Source organism: Amaranthus tricolor, chromosome 16 (genome assembly GCF_026212465.1).
Source record: "Amaranthus tricolor cultivar Red isolate AtriRed21 chromosome 16, ASM2621246v1, whole genome shotgun sequence".
NCBI classification, from domain to species: Eukaryota; Viridiplantae; Streptophyta; class Magnoliopsida; order Caryophyllales; family Amaranthaceae; genus Amaranthus; species Amaranthus tricolor.
Window position 1 is genome coordinate 18,915,020 of NC_080062.1, and position 25,774 is coordinate 18,940,793.

At 34.4% G+C, this 25,774-nt stretch overlaps 2 protein-coding genes across 3 annotated transcripts in view; both read left to right on the top strand.

The window, feature by feature from the left end:
• Positions 1-327: 327 nt before the first annotated feature.
• Positions 328-873, top strand: LOC130802597 (uncharacterized). Its single transcript, XM_057666605.1, has 2 exons — positions 328-614; positions 663-873. The coding sequence occupies exons 1-2, from the start codon at positions 328-330 to the stop codon at positions 871-873; spliced, it is 498 nt and encodes a 165-aa protein (XP_057522588.1).
• A 1,656-nt stretch (positions 874-2,529) lies between these two features.
• Positions 2,530-25,774, top strand: part of LOC130803331 (E3 SUMO-protein ligase SIZ1-like) — a 30,020-nt gene continuing 6,775 nt past the window's right edge. Inside the window, exons 1-13 of one of the 2 annotated variants that reach the window (XM_057667534.1) lie at positions 2,530-2,603; positions 2,870-2,962; positions 7,283-7,363; positions 7,509-7,551; positions 8,000-8,069; positions 8,793-8,961; positions 15,666-15,793; positions 16,252-16,320; positions 20,267-20,354; positions 20,435-20,510; positions 22,332-22,405; positions 23,428-23,535; positions 25,436-25,597. In XM_057667534.1, the coding sequence (XP_057523517.1) occupies positions 2,927-2,962; positions 7,283-7,363; positions 7,509-7,551; positions 8,000-8,069; positions 8,793-8,961; positions 15,666-15,793; positions 16,252-16,320; positions 20,267-20,354; positions 20,435-20,510; positions 22,332-22,405; positions 23,428-23,535; positions 25,436-25,597 (1,104 nt within the window). In that variant the 5' untranslated portion in view covers positions 2,530-2,603; positions 2,870-2,926. Of the gene's footprint in view, positions 2,765-2,869; positions 2,963-7,282; positions 7,364-7,508; positions 7,552-7,999; positions 8,070-8,792; positions 8,962-15,665; positions 15,794-16,251; positions 16,321-20,266; positions 20,355-20,434; positions 20,511-22,331; positions 22,406-23,427; positions 23,536-25,435; positions 25,598-25,774 lie in introns of both variants that reach the window. The other variant, XM_057667535.1, reaches the window with a different exon arrangement.

Below are 25,774 nucleotides of genomic sequence, written 5' to 3' on the forward strand. Positions count from 1 at the left end.
CCTACTGCTATATTTTGACTATGTTAATGTGTTTTGACAACATTATTTCGATAACCAAATGAATAAGATCAAGGCAATTTCGGTTGATGCATACGCTTACTTGGTCGCCATTCTAGCATTTCATTGGTCTAGACATGCCTTCCCAACGAGATGTAAGTCCGGAATGCTTTTAAATAATTGTTGTGAGTCTTTTAATAATGTTTTGAGGGAGGCAAGGGGAAAGCCAATCATTTCCCTAATGGAATGGATTAGAAGGTATGTTATGCAAAGGTGTGCAGCTGAGAGGGAAGGGTTGAATCAAATCAAGGGTGTAGTAATGCCTCTGTGATGAAAGTCATTGAAAATCAAGCTCAAAAGGTTCATAGCATGAGAGTCATTGCAGTTAATGTGATGGAGTTTGAAGTTGATGATGGTGATGACAGTTATATAGTAAACTTAGAAGATAAAAATTGTCTTTGTAACAAATGGAGAATTACAAGAATTCCACGTAGGCATGCATTAGCATGTATAGTGAAAAGGAAATTGGATTTTGCCCCTTATGTGCATGAAGCATACTATGTGAGTTCTTATGCAAAAACCTGTGCTCCAACATTCCATGGAATGCTTGGTCACAGGTATTGGCCAATTTCTTAATTGGATAAGCCTTTTCCTCCACCTTTTAGAAATATGCCAGGAAGACCCACAAAAAACAAGCGAAAGCTCGAGTTTGATGAGGGTAGTGATGGAAAGAAGAAGAAGAAGAGTTTTGTTGAAAGGGACTTCAAGCAAAACAAGTGTGGGAACTATGGAGGGCTTGACCATTACAAGAAGACTTGCAAGAACCCACCCAAATCAAATGAGGCATCCACTAGTACAACACCAGTTAAAAGATGAAGACCAAAAAAGCATCCTAGTATAACTCTACCAACTACATCATTGCCCCCTACAACAACTCAAAACACAACCAGAGCCCCTGAATCAGCTCAACCAGCAACTACAACAATCACCACAGTCGTTTCAACTCCAACTAACAGTGCAAACACTTCATTCACTACCAATTGTGGTCAATGAAGGGTTAAACATGTTACAAGGAGGAAGAAGCCGGACAAGTCTACACCAACACAAGGGAGTCAACAACAATCAAGCTATGTTAATGATGTAGTAGACCAAAGTAGTCAAGTTTGAAACTTTTGTCATATTTTGTGTTTGTATTGGATAATTATGAAACTTTAGTTGTGTGAACCTCTAGGTTTGTGTTGGATGATGCTCTTATGTTGTGTTTGTATTGGATGATGTGTGAACTTTTTTATGGATGATGTTCTTAGGGTTATATATGATGTTGTGTTTGTATTGGATAATTATGTTGTGTTCTTGGTACTCTTTTGAAAAGAAAAATTTTATTAGGTACTTTTTAAAGATGGGCAAAAAAGATAACGGAAAACTTAACACCAGCCGTTTCTTGGTACTATTTTAAAAAGAAAAGTTTTTGTTAGGTATTTTTTGGAAAATTTTTTTTATTAGGTATTTTTTTGAAAAAAAAATTTATTAGGTACTTTTTGACACTTTTTTTTTCTTTTTTATTTTAATATAACTCTCTCATGAACGCCCCTGTGCTGTAATGGTGTTTTATCAATAAGTGTTTAGTTTTCTCTTGCTGCTTTGTAAGACCTGGATTTATGCCTAGTACTGGATTCAAATTTGTAGTGGTGTATTGAACGAGTCTTTAATTTTTTTCTTTTATTCTTATAAAATGTTTTAAATAAAATCGGGTAGCCGATGTTCCGGCCCGATATATCCCGGTACCCGACATCCGTGTACCTGGATAAACTGGGTCGAGACACGGGTCATTAAAATAAATACCCGACTAATCGGGTACCCGACTTACCCAAAATGCCGGTACCTCGGTTATGAACACCCCTAAATGTAACTAAAATTAAAAGTTTTTGAAAAAGTAGAAATGTAAGAGTTATAAACGAATGACTTATTTGGATTTCCTTGTTTCAATTTTTCGAAAGATATAGTAAAAAGGAAGATATTATTATTTAATTAAGATAAGATGTTATATCTTCTAGAAAATTATATACTTCATGATAATCCTAGGAAGTAGATTTTTGTGTTTGATTAACATTTTAAAATTTATGATGAAAACAAAATTCGTTTCAAGTCGTTGGATTTTTTATTTCAATTTTTCGAAAGATATAGTATAAAAGAAGACATCATTTTTAAGAAATTTGTTTGATTGACATTGAAATTTAATTAAGACAAGATGTTATATTTCCTAAGAAATTATATACTTTATAATATTCCTAGGAAGTAGATTTTTGTGTTTGATTAGAATTTTAAAATTTATAATGAACACAAAATTTTTTAATAACCAAGAGTAGCATAAATATTAAATTCTTACAAATTGTAGAAATTGAAAAAGTCGAATGAAAATCTAAATTCCCATATAGTTGGTTTTTTTATTTCAACGAAACACTATCAATTTTAATTTTTAATCAATTATCAAAATTTACAATTCCATAAAAGTGAAACCAAACGACCTAAACACGAAGGCCAAATATCCAAGGCCCTAGCTATAAGGCAGAACTACGGCTCATCGTGCGAAGCCCAGGATATTCTGTGTACTTGTCTTCTCCTTAAAACCTAGTAATAGTATACTCATTTCTAGTTCGCCTTTTTAGTTTTAATCAATTCTGAATAACGAGTGAGAAGGAAAACCAAACCTTTTCATTTTGTCCTTTCTGCAATGAATTTCTGAGTTTTATCGATTCTTCAATTCTCAGTTATCCCTTTCTCGCTCTTGAAAAATCATGTTTTTTCCCTAATGTTTCGTTGTTTACGATTGTATGAACTCTTAATTTTGTTTGAATTGGTGTTTTTTTTCCAGTCCATTGTTATCTGATTATTGGTTCTTCTATAAGAGTGATTGTAATTAAGTTGGTTCATGGAGATGGACGAAGATTTGATCAATGCTTGCAAGGTTGGTATCATTTAACCCCTCCCCCCTTTCATTTTCACTTTTTAATTTTTTTAAAATTAAAACTTATGTGTTGAGGAGCTTTTTCAATTCTATTTTATCATTCAATAAGAGTGATTGTAATTAAGATTTGATCAATTGATGAATTTTGGTCCTTTCTTCCCTTTAGCTTGTTTGCAAGGGACTGGATTGTGCATTGAACTTGTTTAGCTTGCTATGCGTGCCTGTAATATTTGTGAGCGGAGTTGGGTTGCTTCAATTTCTGTGTAACTTTAGTCTTCTCCAAATGGATTTTTGAGCTGATATCATAAGTTGCCTCATTTGGGAGTATGGTCAGTTAGAAAGTGTCTTGGAGATGCAAATATGTTTAAGTGTCCCTTTATTTTATAACAGGTTGACTGGTTTTGATCCATTGCTACCCTTATTTTGAATATCATAGCATTTCTGGACTTTAATTGATACTCTTAAGGCTAATGACGTGTAGCTGTCTTAACTTGGTAGGGTTCGAGCACCTACAATAGCTTACTCTTATAATGACACAAAATTGGGTAAGGTTTTAGGGGCATCACACCAATGTGGTGTAGTTACCCATAAAAGTTGCACCCTAAATAATGGTAAGATGCAAAAATTTGATAACCAATAAAAATGTGTCTCATGTAGTGCATTCACATTAGTATTAGTAAATATGGGAAACACATTATTGTAGATTGGTGACACAAACATGAGATCGGTAAATAGAAATGTTGGTGGACAATGAGGTGGGAAATAAGTGAAAGAGAGAAAGAGTTAGTGGGCGTATGGGTAAGCGCACTATTGCTATTGCTCTTAGGGCCTAAAAGTGTTATTTGTCTTAGAGACGAGTAGGACAATGCTTTGTTGTTTGTATTATAACTTAGAATGGCTTGCTTAGATCCCGAACAGGAATAAGAAGTCAATTTGCTGGAATTGACGTTTAAAAAGCTTACATTGCCTTACTATATTTTGATGCCTTCGGTAAGAGCTAGTTGGGCTTTAAAGTTAGTGAATGGAATGTGCTTTGTGGTTTCATTTTAACCATCTAGTACATTATTTGACCATGCATCATCATTAAGGGATGTTCTTGTATTTATAAGTGCACATGCCTATGTTACCGGTAATTCATGGTGATGCATGTGCAACTAGTTTCTTGCTTTAAGTATAAGTTTTGTTCATCATTGATCAAGATGCTCCAAATTGATACCTTAATCAATTAAAGAAAATAAGAGTGGAAAAAGATAGGTTTTGTTGTAATCAGCCAGTTGCACTTGTCGCTTATTGTTGGTTCAAAGCCTGGATAAAGAAGGAGGGTGAGGGGTAGGTTAGACTAGCTCAGTAAAACTTAGTTAAATTTCATGATCATGAACCAAAAATCAATTGTCGTGTGGGCGTTCCTGACTCATCACTTTTTCAGCCTTGGTGCAGTGAAAAGTATGCAAATGTTGTTAGCTAGGTCATCGTCCAGAAGTGACGTGCCACGTTTTTCGAAAATGGTGTCAAGCAAAACAACTTTATTATACGAGGACGTCGTCCAATTGAGATGCGCCACATGCCCGAGTCTGGTGTCAAATAAGTAAGGGCACTTAGGGTTTAAGCATAGAATGTTAAGGAAAATTAAGAGTCTCAGGTTAGGATTGAGATCTTGGAACATTGGTAGTTTAATCGCAACTATTGGATGCCATGGAACTGAAGAAAATTAACATTTTACATTTACAAGAGGTAAAATGCGTGAAAGATGGAGCCAAAATGATATTAGGTGAAAGACAAGAATATAAATTATGGTGCTCATGTTAAGATATATATCTTAAATGGTGTTGGTGTTATTACAGATGAATGAACATCTAAGGATCTACTAAAGGATTATGTGATGACTTGGGTCAAAAGGTCCAAGGGCATTGTCAACATTTTACTATTAGTTAGTCTTTTAGTTTTGTTTGTTATGATAACTCTTATTTTAGTATTTGTCTTTTGGGCTTAGGCTATATAGAGGTAGCCTTGTAATGTTTAGATAACTTTTGAATATTCAATAATAAGGAGAAGTCCATTTGGGAGTTATTGGGCAGACTCGAAGTGTTCATAATATCTAGTTTCGGTAACGGGTCAGGGTTGATCTGTCAGATTATAATAGTGAAAATTATATATTATAAAGAGTTTTTGAACGTCATAAAATGCCTATGCAACGCAAGTGGGGATAGAATAATCAATTTGAAGGAAATTTCAGGAGGATGTTGATGATATGGTGAAAAACATATCAATGAATGGGAAGATCTCTCTATATGTATGTAGGATGATAAAGAGGAGACAAGCAAGAACTAGTGACAAATGTATTAAGGATAAGGATGAGAACATCAAGGATCGATGGTGGGAGTATGTTGATGAGCTATTTGATAGAGAATAAAGAAATGTTGTAAGGACACAACCATGGAATAAAAACTCTCCTTGATTACATTACCAAAGCCGTTATGTAAATATTTGAGATTTCCAAGACGTTAAATCTATATTTTTTGTGCATGAATTTTCACGATCAAAACGCTGTGTTTATCGTTATATGATGTTTTACGACTGTGATTTCACTGTTATAATGATATATGTCTCCCCACTAAAATTTCATCAATACCCATCAACTTTAATTATTAACTATTTAAGATTACTAAAATTATAGTTACTCGTAATTTTAGTAGTTAAACAAATAATGAACTAATAATTAAATTAATTATACATTAAACGTACCTTATATAGTGCAATTATAATGGCTATGGGGATAGTATTGCATAATAATAGTAGTTTAACAACAAAATGCAAATATATGTTCTAAACTCCCCTTATGTGATTCACACCTCATTGGCCGTAATTCGCATTATAACTTCGTTATAGTCGTGTTTTGCAACACTGCGACCGTTTTCATATACGCATTCGTGACCCCCTTTTTTTTTTTGTGTTGAACACAAAAATCACTCCTTAGATAAAAAAAGAGAATTTATGCGAAAAATACAAAAATTCGGAGGTGGAAGAGGCTTTGGAAAAAATGAAGCTAAAGAAAGCAGTTGGTCTAGATGGTATACCTATTAAGGTATGGAGATCCATAGAGATGATAAGGGTAATTTGGTTAATTTAGACCTATTCAACAAGATTTAAAGGAAAAACAAGATGCTCATTGAGTGAATAATTACTTTAGTGCCTATTTACAAGAACAAAGGAGATGTTTAAGATTGCTCTAACTATCAAGGAATAAAACTCTTAAGCCAAACTAGAAGTTATGGGAATGAGTGATGGAGATACGTTTGAGGAGATTTACCTCCATATTAGAGAACAAATTTAGATTTATGCCATCGATATCTACAATGAATGCAATGCATCTTATGAGATAAATGATGGACTACAATAGGCATAGAAAAGAAACTTCCACATTTTTTTTACTGGCTTGGAAAAAGCATACAAAGGTACCAAGGGAAGTACTTTGGTAGGCAATAACAAAGAAGGGTAGTCACAAGAAATATATTAATTTAGCACAACACATGTATCGATAAGTAAATACAAATGTTAAGACATGAGGAAGAGTAACAAACATTTTTCTAATGATAATTGACTTTTATCAAAGCTCGACCCTAAGCTCCTTTTTTTTCAGAGTAGCTGTAGATGAGACAACTCGATCGATACAAGGAGACGTGCCTTGGTGCATGTTGTTTGTTGTTGCCACTATTTTGGTATATATGAACAGAGAGAGAATAAATACTAATTTAGAATGATGGAGACACGCGTTGGAGTTACAAGGCTTTTAATTAAGTCGGAGTAAGACAAAGTCCATTGAGTGTAACTTTGGCACAAACGAGATTTCTAGAGGCACTATAAAGCTAGAAAAGTAAGAAGTCGCTTCAAGTGGATGCTTTAAATGCCTTAGGTCCATATTTCAGAGTAGTGGGACATCCTGTAAGTGGTAAAATTGATGAGTAGCTATAGGAATATTATGTGATGTGATTGAGGTGTGCCCTTAAAGTTAAAGAGCAAGTTTTATCGTACGACAATTATCATATGGATCGGAGTATTGGGCGTTTAGATTTTTTTATCAAACATTGTTTTGTTGTTGTTTAGCTTCTTTTTGGTTTTTATCAAACACTTTTTTTTTTTGAGATTTTTGTTGAATTTATGGATTCTAATTTCTTTCTCTTGAATGTTGTTCTCAAGCCATGAATGTTCTTTTTGTCTTTGCGTTTTGGTCCATGGACCAATCTCCACTCTCTTGTACATGGAAGAAATCTCACAGTGCATTTCATTTTGTACTGTAATGTTCATTTCTTGATGCTTTTGTAGGAAAAACTGTTTCAATTCCGGATCAAAGAGCTAAAGGAGGTCCTTACTCAAGTAGGCCTTCCCAAGCAAGGGAAGAAGCAGGTAAGTGTTGTAATTATAAATCTGCTTGAGAATATCAACTGTTGTACAACTTTTGGGCGAAGTACAATGTTATTCGAAGTATTGTTTTCTTTTTTATACTCGCCTGTTTTGGGAAATGATTTAGAATCCGTTTTCTTTGATGCAGGATCTTACAGATAGAATTGTGGCTTTGCTTTATGATGAAGGCAGTGAGTTCAATTTTTATCTTACTCATGTTTTCATATATGGTTTTGCGCCTTCTGCCTTTTTAATGTTTAGTTATTTTGGAGTGGCATTGCAAAAAAAAAAACACAACTTTAATTGTGAAAGCACATATTTTGTGGCTTACTAAGACACTTGGGCCAAATGCTTCTGTGACATCTATCTTTTTTGATTTCCCGATATTTTCTTGAAATATCTTTCCAATTTACCCTATACAACCCTTTTCTTGTCTATAATATATACTTACAAATTTTAAGGCTATTTCCTCCCCCCTCAAATTTTTAAGGGACCCCCTCAATTTGTAATGAATGTTGATATTATGTAAAAACCTCATGTCCTTAGCTGAAGGAGTAAAAGATGCTTCATACATCCATTTCTATGTGTTAAATTGGGATATAAAAAAAGGAAGTTTTCTCACCCGCTACTTTTTTTCAGCTCCAGGTTTGTTCAAGAATAATGTGAATGGGAAGGAAAAGCTGGTGGAACTTATTAATGATGCTTATAGGTGAGGATAGGGTTTTACATTTTTTATCATCAATTATTTTAAATTTAGTTCATTGTTTGTGTTATCATGACCTTGGAAACAATGGGTTACCTAGTTGATCACAAATGCTGCAATGCCCTGATAGTGTACACTATTTTATCAGTTTCAATACTTTTAATCAGATGGTATTTTGGAATTTGATACCTTTGTGTTGATAGAATTAACTTTTGCTTTTATTCTTGATGCAACATGCCCTCTTCGGTACTGTGTGTGAGATCTAGAGTGACATTGCAATTTTTTTTATTAACTCTTTGTTTTTCTATTTGTTCTATAGAAATTGAACTGCTATTTGACCTTATTTTTAAAAAAAAATCAAAAAAAGAAATGGACAAGAGCCTTGTATTGTGATGGTGCTGTGGTTGTGGTGGTGATGGTGGGGAAGAGGCCATCACATTTCTAAGTTGGTGTGTTGAGGCACGTGCTTCTTTCATGATTTTGTGAATTTTGAAAACTTTGGCCTCATTGCATTGGCTATAGGAGATCATTGTCCTTATACTAGATGCATGTAAGACATAATGTTTATAGATAAGCTGATTGTGAACAAATACGAAATCTTGAGTGCATGAGATTAGTTTTATATAACTATGCATAAAAGAATCCTGATTGTTTCATGGTTTGTCCTACCTATATGTTTATCAATTCTGACTGATTTTTATTTTGAATGGTGATTTTTTTTGAGGCTAGAATGTTGCAAGAATCGGGAATGAACGGTTCAAGTTCAAAGAAACCAAATAGTTCAGGTTCTAGTAAAGTGCAGCCTAAAGAGGAAGCTGAAGAATCGTGTGAGTTGGACAGAAAAATTCGATGTCCTTGTGGTTGTGACGTGCTCTGTGGCGCCCGCCCATTGGTTCAGGTAAATATTTATCGTTGCTTTTGATTAGACTTTGGCTTATGTAAGTTGGATCATTTTAACATTTGTGTCTTGCCATGCTACTATGCATTTGTTGTGAATTATGTTTTTAGATGTTTTACACCTTTTCTCGTTGATCCTTAAGTTGAATTATATTAGCGTTGGAACTAGAAAGAGAAAGCAAAAGGAACTCATGATACAGGAAATTCAATTCCAAATTTTGTACTTCTTTACCATTTTCCAAGTATATGCACCTAACTTCACTCTATTTTTGTTGTGGCTTGCATTGAGATTAATTATTGAATATCATATATTTATATGGTATTCACATTTGATAGGGTTTAAAGAAAACTTAATGCGTTATGCAAAGCAACCGAATACATAATACTATTTTGGAATCCTTTGACTATAGAGGAAATTGATGAAATTTAAGGAGGGATTTAAAGGTATGATCAATGTTGCACGAAACGAAATTCGAAACGATACGAGAAACGGAAACAAAAACGAGAAAAGATAATTTATAACTATCTGAAACGTAGGAAACAAAATGTGACTCTTACAATGCACAAATAAATGCAGAATTATGTAAACAAAACAATTTTTTTGAAGCATCAAATTCAAGTACATAAACCGATTTTGTTTTATGGAATAAAAAAACATTAGATAGTTAAAAAAATAAACATAAAAATCATTCAATTAAATTAATAAAGATTACTCTCCCCTACTACTTAACAACATGCATACTTTTTAAGGAAATTTCAACTTTCTAAGGGAGTTGATACAACACGTTTCTTCTGAGTCTTTTTACTCTTTTTCTTCAAAATTTTCACATATTCCAAGGACTTCAATACACTTTACAACTCCTCTCTCCATCTAATTCAACTGGTGGTCTTTAATGGTGAAAACTTGTAAGTTTTTTACTTCGAAATCCATCACCGACGATCTTCATCAGCAGGTCTTTGATCTCCATCATCGGCACAGACATTTAAAAGGCCACCAGAACCCAGATCGCCATCACCTACGATCTGAGTTGCGAATCCTCACGACTTTGGCACAAACGTATACAGTCGAAGACCGGAGGTTCGATCCACGTTTCGCGCTTCATTGGGTGTGATAAATCCTTTTGTTTGGATGACAAGTGGGGAGAGGGATATTAATGGATAATCACGATAATAAAATTTGTGGTAGAGGTAGGACTTGACAAAACTCTACCCCTTGTAGATACATACATATTTTTAAATATTCTAGAAACCAAGTGATATGTTACCTATAGCTAGGGGTGTTCAAAATCGGATACCGGGTCGACCCGGTTCCGAAAAATCGGGTACCCGGTTTTCCGGATACTTAAAATTCTGTTCCGGATCCGACCCGGTTTAAATCGGATCGGAAACCGGATACCCGGTTTTGTTATTTATTTATTTATTTTTTCCTTATTTCTTTTAACATTTTTAATAGACGAAAATTGCTTGTTATTGTAAGAAATACCATCGGTGCATTTATCAGTAAAAACTAAAGCAGCAACAAGCCAACAATACAATAAACAAGAACCCATTGAAAAATCCCAAATGTATGAAAAAAAATACTCAAATTAGAAGTATGAACTACTAAATCTAAACTCAATTGGAACTCAAAATATAACTATCATATATATTAACCAATAATTCAACAATTACAATATAGAGATTCAAAATTTAAAATCTCCTTTTGAAAAACAAATCTAACCACCGAATCCATAAAGAGTTCGACCTTGCCTCTTAAGAGCGTAAACAACATCCATAGTAGTAACAGTCTTTCTTCTAGCATGTTCAGTGTAAGTAACAGCATCACAAATCACATTCTCCAAGAAAATCTTCAAAACACCACGAGTTTCTTCAAATCATCGACATTTTCTAGATCTGGATTTCAGAAATTGATTTTGAGTTGAATTTTTAGGGTTTTTGATTTTTGTTTGATTGTGATTTGGGGGAAAATGAGTTTATATAGGAAGAATGGTGATGAACTAAGAATGGTGATGAATTGAAACAAACTTACCCAATTAAAGAACTGAAGAACTGAAGAAGAAGAAGATGAAGTCTCAACGTGAATGGTGAAGAAGAAGCAAGATGACGGCGTGAAGAACTGAAGATTGAAGAAGCAAGATGACGTCTCACTCTCTCAGTGACTCATCGTGACTGGAATGAAGGAGGAAGGAGGAAGGAGGAAGGAGGAAGAAGGCAAGAAGCAGCCAGCAGCCAAGCAAGTATGAAGTTTCAATGAAGACGGGATTAGGTTTAGTTATTTAGGGTTTTTGAAATAAAAAAATAAAAAAAGAAAAAATAATAAATTACAAACCGAATACCGGGTACCCGGTTTCCCAAAAATCGCGATTCGTATCCGACCCGAATACCCGGTTTTAAAACAGGGTACCCGACCCGAATTATCCGAATTTGGTAAACCGGGTAATTTACCCGATTTTAAAAATCGGATAGCGAGTATTCCGGATCGGGTTTTTCAAATCGGATATTTTTGAACACCTCTACCTATAGGAGTGTATACAATGCTCATTTCAAATAATGAAGTGTTGAAGGAGACTTACAATTTTCGTTCCAAATCTTTCCAACTTTAGAAAGTTTTTGTTTATTAGAAATAAGGACATACATTCTTTCAAATCTCTTCTTTTCATTTCCTTCTCAACTCAATTTCTATTTAAGTGAGGGATGAATTTTTTCCTCTTCCATGTTTTGTTTCATATCCTTATTAAATATTTTTTGCTCCCTTTCCCTCCCCTTCTCTATTATTCCTTTCTCTTCAATTCCCTTCTAAATTGTTATCCAAATAAAGTGTAAAAATTGTTCATTGAGGCAGTTTATTCATATGAATGCAATATGTTAAAAAATTGAGGTTGATTTCAAGCATAGTTTTAACTAAACAACATCAATACTTAGACTGTTATTTTGGTTAAAAGTAACCTTGAAATTTCCATGCAAGAAGCTTTGCTATGTGGCCTTGTTTCTTTGACATGTACCATAACAATTGAGATTCCACCTCATTAATCCAAGCCTTTCTCATTATTCATTTCTTTGTTACTTCTGGAGGACTCAAAGTCACTTCTAGATGAAGAATATGATAATCACTAATTGTGATAACATCCAAAGACATAGTTTTAGGAGGTGATCCTAATCTTTAAACTCTAGCTTTTACCAATAGAATTTGTGTACGTTTAGGTGAGTATGGTCATGTTCTCCTTATGCTCTTCTAGTTTATTTTATTGCCACTTTTTAGTTTGAGTGATCATCAAAGCTGGTTGTAGAAATTCTATTCCCATTTGTTGCAACATCTCTACTTTTTGATGGGGTCCTTCCTTTCCCTATTGTCAATTTTTTGTTTGCAAAAGCTAGTAAATTTGGAAAATGAAATGGTATCATTATATTTTGAATTCTTCTTTTTTTGGCTTATTTTTGGGAAAATGTGATATCGAATAAAACGGAGGAAAATGTTAAGTGAACATCTTAGAATTTTACTCGCTGAATTCTGGGGATGTGTTTAAGGGGTAAGCCAGTATCCTTCAAATGAGGTTAAATATATACCAAAGCGTCATTAGGGTGATATTATCCTACCATAAATAGTTTGACCTTTTTCCTTCTAGGCTTCACACCTCACAAAAGCACATAACCATTCTATTCTTTACACTTAAAGGTAAGCACTAGAGCTGTTCATGATGGGGGGGGATACACATTAGACTCGACCCACCTAGCTCGAAAAAGCATACGTTAGGGATGTAGGCATTAAATGGGATTCAAAGGCTAAGACTAAAAGGCAATTTAGGGTTTAGGCGCTCTTAGGTGCTTAGTAAGCACCTAAGAGCGCCTAAAATGCCTTTTGGTCTTAGCCTTTGAATCCCATTTAATGCCTGCACCCCAACATATGCTTTCTCTTCTCTTCCACTTTATTTCCCTCTTCCAGGTTGTTCTATGGGATTCGGAACAAGGAGAAGACGGAGGCGACAATTAGAGAGGCGACGTAGAGGGATAGAAATGGTAACATTAAGGATGGATTAAAGTTGAGGAAGGTCCAACAGGAAAATGACCAAAAGACGGCGGCGGTGGCGACGGTTGCTGAAGAAAGGTGTGAGAAAATAGTTGAGAGAGGAGAAGGAAGCAGCTGGAAGCACCGAGGGTACCTGGTCGAAGCAAAAGGCAGCCGAAAATTTTGGATTGCTCGCCGATGATGTGATGAAGGCAGAAAAGGGAGAAGATGTAGGAGAAGTGGTTGGCGAATTGATCGGAAGCCGCAGGGGTACCGGGAACGGGTGTCGGATGACCTACGTGATGTTCATAAAGAGAGATGGACTTGCCGGCGTTGGAAGAAGGCTGACATTTTTTGGTTTTAAGGTGAGAGAGGAAAGTGAGCGAGGAGTTAAAAAAAATTGGTTGGGAAAGGATTAAAGAAGCAGCTGGATCATGAACATGAAGATGACGTCGGTGACATCAACGATGACCTCAGCAGAGTTGCGGATGCAATTCTGAAATGTAATTTGAGGGTGGACCAAGTCATTCTAAGCCCAAGAAACAAGCATGATTTTAGCCCATTCCAATTTATTTTCATTCCATTTTGAAGTTTCGACTCCTTAATTTTTCAAATTCACACACCTAAGTGAGCTAATGTCGAGAAATTCTTTCTCAACCATATATCATCATTTTGGTTGCTATCAGTGGAAGGCCAAGCAAATTTTTATCCACCTTAGGGACAAGGTGGAACTTCAGGGGTTGGGTAATGCGATGAATTGGGTCAAAGGGTCCAAGAGCATCATTGACATTTTAGTGTTAGTATTTCTATTTTGTTAGTAAGAATAGTTGTATTTTAGTATTTGTATGTTGGGGCTTAGGCTATATAAAGAGCCACCCTTGTGATAATGAATAATCTTTTGGAAATGATAAGAATAAGGAAAAGTCCTTTTGAAGTCAAGAGCAGACTCAAATTGCTCATATCATGTGTACTAATCATTTTTGGTAACAGGTCAGGGCTGATCTGTTACACATTGCAGTGGGATATATATTTTGTTTTTATTCAAGAGTTTTAGGGTGCCTTGCACCCAAAGTCTAGTGCTTTCCCCGTCCGTGGAGCCTCTAGTGACCTTTAGTGTCTAAGGGAGCCTTTGTCGTTTAAAACTAAGCTCTCTATTTTGGCCTCAACCATCATCCATCCCACCGCCTTTAACGACCATCATCTTTGGCGGTAAAATTTAATCAGAAATTTCGGACCGAATAATTGTGTCGCAAAATTTAACCACGAAAAAGTCAACTTTGCCAGTTTTGATTTTTATTGTCTCCATGTATTCCTTTGCAACTTCTCAATTGTGTACGGTTGGTGATGACGAGGTGGTTTTCTTAGTATATCATTTTTCTGTTGGTTTTACTTTGTTATTTTTTGGTGGTTGAAAGGTGGTTTATAAAGGGAGTTCTAATGAATATTGAGTGAGGAAGAGAAAATCGCTTTAATTTTTTTTAGGAAAAGAAAGCTTAATTCTGACTCCGGGAATTATGCAAAAAGTGGTTGATAGAAAGATTTCTTCGTTAATAAATCTTCTTGAAACAACTTCCCGAGTAAATTACTCCCTCAAAATTTTCAAGGGTTTCCCTACAAGTCCTTGGATAAGAATAAGAATCACATGTGTTTAAGCTTTAGGTTTCAAATGCTTGCCTGCATGTCTGTGTACTTAGACGTGCACTCAGCTATTTAGGATCGAATCAGACTCTCCTAACTGGATCACGTGATTGAAACTTCCTGGTGACCCCACCATGACCCTACCTGTGACCTAGATCTAGCTAGCTTTTTGTTGACCTGTGCTCCCTTCAAGTCATCATTACTACGATTCCTTCGCATAGAGATTACTTATTAAACCCATTCTCTTATCACGTAGAAAGTTGTCCTTTTCTCATTGTCAATTATCTTACACCTGCATTCTCTAGGATTACTCTGTTTTCAACATAGTGTGAAAATGCGGTAATGGTCGCGATCGCGGTAACGGAACACTAATGCAGTTAGGAGAGTGATGCGGTTGTCATATCGCCTAAATATCGGTTGAAACCGTTAGATATCCCTTGATGCAGCCCAAATCGCCGTTTTTGAAAAATCAGTACGTTTATTTTGAAATTCTTTACAACGCAATGTGGTCTTTTTTTTATTCTATGGTTTTTAATGTTATCCTATCTGAGAGACTCTTTATCGTTGATTAATATAATGGATGGTCAAGGTTTCATACTCGTGAAGCATGATGCAAGATTATCTGTTAGGGTATTGGAAGTGTAGTTGTAGATCAATTTTGTATGTCTACTAATGTTGTATGATATTCCTTTTTCATCACTTTAAAAGGGAAAAAGAAGAAAATGAGAGGCGGTCAACCGAGTCAGTTATACAAGTTGCATCTTCTTGTAAGACTAAATTTTCTACTTTAGCGCATCCTTTTAGTAAAACTTTTTATGTTGCTGCTGTTCCTAATTATTTTTTTGTTTTCATTCATCTCACACTTTTCATGCGTTTCACCTCACCTCTTTTAGTTGTTTTTCTCAAAGCTTTATCATATTATTACTTTGAGTGTTCTACTCGGTAAGGATTTGGTCTTTTGTTAAAGCTCCTTTGTTCTATTTTTTCTTTTTTATGTGGTAATTTGTTTTGTTTTTTCTATTTTATGTGATAAAATATTAAATGAACACTTGTTTCTTCTGCAGTGCGTGGATCCAGATTGCAATGTGTGGCAACATACCGATTGTGTGATCATACCCGAGAAGCCTACAGAAAAGATTTCTATGCCAACTCGGTTTCTATGTGATTTATGTCGAGTGAAGCGTGCTGACCCGTATGTAGATTCTCTTTACCCTATATATGTCCAAGAAATGGCATGTTTGAATTTCACTGTGCTGTTTTGGTTAGTATGTGTTGCATATTGTTTGAGAGCAATCAAAATGAATAGCTATGTAGAAGTAAACAAAGTCAAGCTCCAATTGCTGGGTTGATTGTTCTCTATCAAAAATTGTAGGGTTGTTTATTGATAGTTGTTAGATGCAATTGAACTAAAATATTTTATCAATAATTTATTGAATGAGTTTATATTGAATATAGATGTATCATTGACATTGTTACTAGAAACTAATTTTCTAGTTATGTTTTGTGCTACTCAATTTCATCTGAATTTTAAATTATTATGTCTTGCAAATTTGTGAAGCAAGTTTAGAATATTCCTGCCCTTTTTTGCTTGGATGTGCTTTACTTGTTACACGAATAGTTTTATTTATTAGAGCAAATGCTTATATGCAGCTTTTGGGAAACTCTGGCACACCCATTGTATCCTGTCAAGTTGGCACCTTCCAATCTTCCAGTTGATGGGTATGTAAAAATCTCTATATCATATGATTCAACAACTTTCCATGTCTATCTTAAGCATGTGGTTTTCTATATAGAATTACTTCTAAGAATGAAAGGCACTTTTTCCCCCAAAAATCTTAGATAATGGCCGGGTTCTGGTTTGTAAACCAATTTGACCCATTGATTGTATCAATTATTGCATTGGTTGGTTGTAAGGTCTTTGGTAAAAACCTTTATTGAGCACCTTATGCTAGAGGTTTCATTTACTTTCTAATTTCTACAAGGCTTATTCTCTAGCTTGCATCCCCTTTTTGTTTAGTTTCTTGAGCTAGAGATGATTTGGTGCTCTTTTTCTTGGCTTGTTGTGGGATTTACTTGTTTAGTGAATGTCAATTTCTCGTATCCTTATCGTGTTGATGAAACTGCATATTATATGCATAAGATATGTTTTTGCTTTATGTTGTTCGCTTAGGCATTTATTTGCTTTCTCCTTATAAATATTTTGGTATGTGTGAATAAATACCTGAAGATTGAAAGTTTGTAGTTCTGCCCTAACTTGATTAATATTCCAATACTTTATACTTATGTATGTAATCTATTACACATTTTTTTGCATGAGTATTTATTTCTATTTTATACTTATATACGTAATCTATTACACATTATTTTTTTATTTGCTTCATATATTTGAGCGTACTCATGAACTTTTTAAGCCATAACCTTGGAGTGGCTAGGCTCATCATTATCCTTAGGTGTAGAATACTTGTAAAACAAATACACAAGTGGATATATCCACTGATACTAGCTCACTTGTGTGTGTATGCATGTGTATGTTTTTATAGATTTACATTTGCACACTTATAATCACACTGAAAAACACACTGAAATATACTTGTGCATATGTGGCTGACATATTTATATATCTCAGTGAGGGTTTGTGTAAATGCATGCATAGGAATATTGGTCTACTTATTTGGATATCATTTTGGTTGTTTAATATGGTGATGGAAGTACTTGGCTTGCACAGCCGTACCATGCATTTTTTTATTATTAATACTACTTATTTCTTCTCTATGAGACTATGATAGTGTAGCATTAACCATTCATACTTGTCTATTGGTATTTTAGATGTTCATAAATGAAGCCGATTCCTCTAATTTGTATCAAAACGACAATATCTGTTTCTTAAAAGAGTAGGAATGTAATTTAGGTATATAAATGAGGTAACTAAAGAAGTTGAATTAGAGAAACTAGCGTTGGGACATAATGCTTTACTTCGATTAGTTAGCAGAGTAGAAACTAGTGCAAACTTGAGTTATTTTTCGAACCTTGAGGAAGGGAAAGAAATGAACTTGAAATACAAAACATTGAAGAACTAACTTGACAGAGGCCAAGTCTCGTTTTTTTGTAAGAAAAGGGAAGAGAAAGGAGATTACCCAAATATGTAAAAATATATATGTTACATTGTTTAGTTTAGTTGCAAGTTCCAAGTAGGAATGACAATTCAGTCCGAATTTGCCATTGATCCGATTTGATCCAAGAAATTTAATCCGGTCTGAATTCGAGAAAAAAATATCCGTCTCCGAATCCGATATATAGTCCAAGTCTGATTCAGAGACGGATCGGAGTTGGACCTCATAAAAAATATGCTTCTCTGACCCGACTCCGACTTTGACTCCTGATCAACATCTCTGAATGTTCATCAAAATTATTCAATCCATCTCATAAAACATGTCATTTGAAGTGTTTGCTGCTGAAACAAATTGACCTCTTCTTTCTCTGGTGAGCACATGTGTGCAACTTTTTATAGACACTCCAGACTCTTCACTGTGATGGCCTCTTTACTCAAACAACAAATAATTTCAAGGCCATTTCTGGCTGCATCATCATTATCAGAGTTTTCCTATGGAATTTCTTGGCTGCTCTTTGTTTTATAACCACAAATTGTCTTTCAGTATCTTTATCCAGCTGATAGATTGCGGTGATGGTGAACTGAGATACTAGCCCTTATCTGAAGCAATAGGTTAAAGCTTGTAATCTAAATAGTTCCTGAAGCACCGAACCATTCTTCTCATACCAATTCATTGCTTTCTAGTTCTAAATCTATCTACAATGTATTTCAAGTAGCAGAATTTTGTAGAATCAATATTTTGTGTACTATTTAACTTAATAGATGCAGAGGGGGTAGGATATCAAAGTGACAAGGTGTGAGGTTGCTTCATTGAAGCTGTTTATCGTCTTTTGCATACATCCTAAGTATTTAACATTTTCTGTTTTTAATACTAATGTTTGACTAAGATTTGAGACTGGCCACAAATATCTGTGATTGTTACTTAAGCTTGTGCAAATTTTAGTTTGTAAATGCTCACCTCACGCCTAAGGTGAATGGTTTAGAGGGCAATCGATTGGGTGCCTTGATAGGGTTGGATGAGGTGGTTCCTTATGGTGAGCGCTATAGACCGCTTTATAGCGCCAAAGTCGAGCACCATAAAGTGCCTTAGAGTTCCTTTTGGTCTATATCTCAGAAGGAGCTAAATTTATGCCGTCACCAATCAAGTATGTTTTCCCTTATCTACTTTTCCTCTATCTTGTATAATTTGCATCAATTGAGAAAATTGTTGTTTATTAAGAAAAAAGGTGGATAATGATAATAAATGAAGAGAGGGAATGAATTGTGTGGATGAAAATAAGAGAGTTTATGGATGAGATTAAAAGGAAGTGGTGGGTCATTGTTCAAAAATAGAAATGATGCAAATTAAGTGGAACAGACGAAAATGACAAATGCTACAAGTTCAATGGGATGGAGGGAGTATATTTCTCTTTTGTATTTCTTTATTTCTCTTTTTCTTGCCTTTTCTGTTTTTTTGAGTTTTTATCATTTTTTTGCTTGATTTTTGGGCGCCTCACAGCCAAACGCTAGCTCTTTCACCTGCCACCTAGACCTAGGGTCCTTTAGTGCCTTAGGGTGTTTCGTGACTTTTTAAACTAAGATGCTAATGTCATTATAGAATTGTAGGGCATATTCTAATGTTGAATTATTATTTCAAAAAGTACACAAGTTTCAGAGCGGTCAGCAAGGAAGGGTTTTTTCTAGTGATTTCTGGTTGGTAGTTTGAATTGCAATTTGCATTGATTATGAACAATCTTTTTAAAATTTATTTTTCTGTAATATCTGAAGACAACACCAAAAGTGTCTTCTTTGGCTTGCACTTGTGCTACATTGGATGTGTTAGAGCATATTAAATTATGGTGCGAAAGTTTTTGTTGAACACTCTCTTCTCTTGGCTAAAGTAATTTAACAGCTTGGTCATTTCCCTCATGTTACCTTTAGCAGGGGTTATTTATCAGTGTAAATATGGATTATTGAGAGAAATATGACAGAACTTAAATACTGCAATGGATTAATGAGATGCTGTATTGAGGCAATCCTAAAATGAATGATCATTTATATGATGAATTTATTATATACGTACAAGTTACAAGTAACACAAAATTATGTTAGTTATCAGTAGTGCAAAATGACAGCTGCATCACCTTGTCACAACCAAAATAATTACCTGCTTTGGCCATTCCTTGAAGCTGTATTTTTCGCACTATGCTAGTCATTTATTCATGGCAGATTGGTGCTTTCCTTTTAAAATTTCTTCTCATTCGTATTACGTTCTCCACTAAGATAAAGTTCTCTCCACCTACTCCCTAGTCTCTTTACTGTCTGAAAATCGGCTATGTTATTGTCTAGGGATGTCAGCCTGTTACTTTGGTATTCTGTTTGATGCTTTGACCATGCAGCTCTACATATGGTTCTTACATTGTAAATGGTATTCTCTTTGATGCTTTGACTATGCAACTCTACATGGTATTCTGTTTGATGCTCTGATCTCGCTACTTCTCTTTTAGTAATATTTTTTGTGGGGTGATCTAACAGTTTGTTTTTTGTATTCTCAACTTCAATTTCTTTATTTTTCAGTACACACCCACATCAAGCTGTGGAAAAGACCTTTAAATTAACAAGGGTAGATAGGGATTTATTGCTAAAGACTGAGTATGATATTCAGGTTATTATCTATGACCCGTCTTAAGAGCATGTCAATCTTGGTTATCTGGTAAATTTTAAGCAGTAAAATTTCTTTTCCAGGCTTGGTGTATGCTTTTTAATGACGGGGTTCCATTTAGGATGCATTGGCCGTTACATGCAGCTCTTCTGATAAATGGTATTTTTTTGTGTAGATGTTATTTTATTGTGGATGATTACTGAGTTGAACATGAAAAATACAAGTTTTTCCGTTATATAATCCAATTCTATTGCAAGTTATCTCTCAATATGTCTAAAACTTGTTATTAATAATGTAATTCCATAATGGTCTTTGGGAGCTTGGCGTAAATTGTATGGGCAAAGGTCAAAGTCCAGTTCAAATATGTGAGGCTATACTTAATTAGAATAAGTCCAAATCCAAAATACAAAATGTTCACATATGGTTTTCAAAAAAGCTCTTTCATCCAAGAAACATCCAGTGACCTATAGGAATAAATAAATGTCATCTCGAATCTTGTATACTGCAACCATCAAAAATGTCCAACTAAATATTCCCACTTGGCGACATTAGTGACTTAGTTTGCATCCACATTAACGTGTACAAACCAAGATGTTTCTTATTTCAATTTGAAAATTGGAATAAGTAAATATCACCACACAATTGCAATGGGTTGTTGAAAAGCGGCACTTGTTAAAAGTAGAGGAAATTGAACAATTTATTCTCCTATTCCTTTACATTCTTTTGATTCTTGATTCACCATTTCTCTTTTAGGATATGCTAACTATCTCATATATCTTGTTTGATATACCATCTCTTTCTCCTTGTATTTGCTATCTTTTTTCCTTGAAGAAGATTATTTGTAATTTTTAGCTTTGAATTGTTTAAAAACAACAATTATGTTTTTTAATAAATTATTCGAGGGATTTTTGCAAGTTATTAAGTGAAAAATAACCTTCTTGAATATTATCACTATATCTGTAACTTGTAAGACTCATAGCCTTTTTCCTCTAAAATATTAAATCAGGGCACAATTATTACAAACCCTTGAAAAGACAAAAACGAAATATGCATGTCACAACCGCAACACGAGTTTCAATCAATACTTCATTTCGATATTGCAACATTACCGAACTACTAAAACTGTGACGACATAAACATTCTTTTCATACCTTGGTTGGTGATCAATTCTTAACTTTACTCATGTGAGCTCTATTTTTCTCCATTCAAAAATTACATTACATTTCTGTTGTACTTATTATGTAAAATCTATCATATCCTCCATTTTTTTCTAAAAAATACTCGGCATGTCCCTCTCAATTAGCACTACCTTTTATTTTAGTGTACCAATGATTTTTCATCCTTTCCTTTATTGGCAATTGTCCCAATCCCCTTTCAATCTCATCCACAAACTTATTCTCTCTCTTCGTCTTAATCACTTATTTCTATTATACAAATGTTTTTTTTGTTTCTAGTCTCCAATTTAATTCTCCTTTCCACTATTATTCACTCAAAAACTAGGGGGTAGAGGGACAAAGGGCGTATTGGACATAGAGGGGAGCAAATAGGCTTAAGAAAAGTATAACGCAGATGTAGAACCTTGGATTGAACTTATTAGGGTTTTATTTTTCGTTTTGGGAAATTCCAATGCAATCCAGCCAATCTACATCCATAGAGATAACCTTTGTAAGTAGTTATGCTAAAACATTAACCATTGTAATTTTTAAAAACATTATTTTCTAAAAGGTATAAGCTTCAACTTTGTATGTTGAAAATTTGGAATACTATGACAAAATTGATGTTTTTCAAGATAACAACTCACATTGTAAAGACTACAATATGCTCCATTATGTTGGTTTAGTAATAAGGATCTTCAGATTAGACATTGCAGTCTGCACAGTAACATGATGTGCTATCTATGAATCAATAGTTCCTAGTTACATGTGCAACTTCATTCTTTCCTAAAATCTGTTTTCTTACAGTTTGTGCTAATGTGATCAGGTGTACCAGTTAGGGCTGTGAGTAGGGCTGCTTCACAGCTGCTGGGAGCTAATGGTCGCGACGATGGAGCAAAAGTGAGTTTATGACCCTTCCCTTTTGATTTATTACAAGGGATTCATCTATTTTTATTAGACAATGAAATTACTTCCTAGAACCGCACAAGTGTTGTACCAGTAATTGAAGAAATATTTGTGTCACCTGTTCACGATCACCTTCATGACGATCTTTTAATATTAACAAAAGAGTATCCAACCTATAAGCCGTTTTTCAAACTTTATTGAGTGATCCCGGAACAAGGGTGATGCATTGAAATTCATACTTCTAGTAGTGACGCTGGTATCATGACACTCTTGTATGCAAATGATTAAGAAAGCTAGCCACTAGCCATTTGCTAATGACTTTACTGTGGAGTAGTATGAATTGAGCTGCTCGTCCCCATATTGCAAATGTTGGTCGCATAACCGCATTGCGACCACATTTTGAAGGTTTTTGAGCTACTGCAACAACATACGCTGAGATTATCACAAAACCATCCACATTGATCACGGAAGTGGGTTCGCGAGCTTTGCCACTTTAGCCACATACAATATTTTTCACTAGGCTCTTTCTGTTGCTAACATGATCATGATAGTGCACATAAATTAATTATGCGGGAAAGGAAATTGATACACCCTAATTTTCATCTCTTTAAATAACTTCCCAATATCTACCCAAGCAAAGGATCCTTCTCCCCTCTTTTGAAGGGACACCCTTTGAGGAACAAAACACAAGTTTTATGCCTACTCTAGGAATACCTCATTAAAACATAACTCACAATCTTGACCGTTTTCACCACCATTTAATTCGATGTACATTAGCAAGAGAAATATCTCTACTAACCAAGGTCTTAACTAAACTTTACCCGTGCTGCTGAAACCCAATTATAAAACATACACATACTAGTTTATTACCCGTCACATATTAAGGTTTAGATGAGGTGAAACAATCACCTTGCTGCATGCTATCGATTGTGGTTTTCTTGACATATGCTTTATACGTGATTCCTTTTAATTGTAGCTATTTGGCAGTTGACACACTAAATACTGATTGTTTGCAGATTACTATGTACATTGTGGAAGGACCTAACAAGATTTCTTTATCATGTATTGACTCCCGATCTTTCTGTTTTGGAATCCGACTTGTTAGAAGGCGGACATTTGAGCAGGTATCTTTCTTTTGATATATTCAATATGAATCCTTTCCCTTTTCTGTGAAGTAATAATCATGTTTCTTGGTCGGGTGGCGTGTCTTCCTCATGTATAGAACTTGCATTTGTACATCATTAGCGAATTTTTATAGTCTCTTGAGTTTCGCTGAATTATTATGATGATGATGATATACAAGAAATGATGAATTTCGAAAGCAAGAGCTGTTGAAGACATGAATGCAATAGCAATCAATTGTTGAGAACCATGAAGTTATTTCTTTATGAATTTTTTAGAATTTTCTTGGTATTCTTACAAGAATTGTTGCTTATTTAAGGTCAAATATGACAAGATTTTTAAATCGTGGTTTGATTAAGATACCGCTTGTGGATTTTTGTTGAATTGACCTTTTTGGAACATATGCTAGATGACAAATTTAATAATAGACGGAAGGAGAGAAAAAGGGAAGAAAAGCTCTTGTGCTCTTTTGTGTCATTGTTTTGTGAAAACAGGTCCGAATTATCATTGCACTTTTCTGGCGTATCTTAGTAGGATAATCCATGGAATACAAATCGAGGCTGTTACGTTACATAATGGCCATAGGGTAAAAATGACGTAATGATCGGTTCGTGGTAATGTAACAGTGATGCGGTTATCTTAACGCCTAAATATCATTTGAAACCATAAGATATCCCTTGATATGTCCCATAACGCGGTTTTTTACACTATTAAAACGTTTTTGGAAACCTTTACAACATGGGGAACGCGATGCCATGCAACATTGTTTTTACACTATGATAACAATCATTTTATAAAAGATTTTGAGCTTACCAAATCGCAAAACCCTTTACGTATTCAGTTATTTGAAATCATAGAATAACCTCCTTTATAAGTCGTTTTTCCAACATATTAGCCATTATTACCTTTTTTTAGTGTATGTTCTAAAAGGTCCAATATAAGCTATAATTTAAATATATTTTCTAGAAAGCTTGAATTACTATAATAAAATGATTTTTCATATTCATAATTCACATTGTGATGTTGGTAAAAAAGGTCGTAACATCGTGATATGATGCGTCCGAGACATGGCGATCATTACCGCAATCGTGTCGACATCTACGCTTTTTTTTAATGGACAATCTAGTCATGTTCGAAATTGTATTCTTTACATTAGAGTTAAGTTAGGTTTTGAACTGTTTTAACTTGGGTTCGTCTAGTCGTATCAATATACGGTAAAGTGCAAACACCCATAATATTTTATTTACTTTTTGTTTCTCTTTCATGCTATTGAATGCATTATTGAGAATTTAAAAATTCTTGATACATACTTAGTTGAAACTATGATCTTTGTTGAGAATTTAGACCTTTGATAACCAAACTCAATACCCTCTCTAAAACTTAGAAGTTAAAACTTGATAAACGTTTGTCGATCTGGATTTCCATCTTGTTGATTGCTCCGCCATTGCGATTGTTGTTTGATCAATTTTAGCCGTATCCGGTCCTACTGAGTGTGCATTCTCTTCAATTGTCTTGTTTGTTACGAATTATGAGTTCTGTTGGTGAACATGAAGTAGGGTTGTGATAGATTAGAGTTTAGACTAGTTGATTCATATATTTTAAAAGTTGAATTTGCAAATTTCCAAATATTTTATCTAGGCTTAGTTATGAAACTTTTCATGTTCTCCTGGTAAGAAAATTGAATAATTTATTTAGAGGCCATGTAGGCTATGGTAAAGATTCTATTACATTTATAATCCCAATTCGAAAAGGCATTTCATACAAAAGTTTATGTATATATTTCATTCATAAGACTTAACTTTTTGAATACATAGGTAAGATAACATATACAAAGTACAAGCTTGCATGGGTAATTCTTCAAACCTTTGTGTTGTGCTCATTTTATGTATATTTTGTAACTAGGTTCGAAGCATGATTCCAAAGGAATCTGATGGTGAGCCATTTGTGGATGCACTTGCTCGCGTTCAGCGTTGCATTGGTGGCGGTGCTACGACGGGCAATGATGACTATGATAGTGATCTAGAGGTCATTGCTGATTCAATCACAGTTAATCTTAGGTGTCCGGTAAGTTGATATATTTAAAAGTATTTTTCCTACAAGATATAAAATAGTCTTTCTTATTTTGAATGACATTTTGATGTATGCATGAATATAACGCAATATATATATATATATATATATATATATATATATATATATATATATATATATATATATATATATATATATATATATATATAT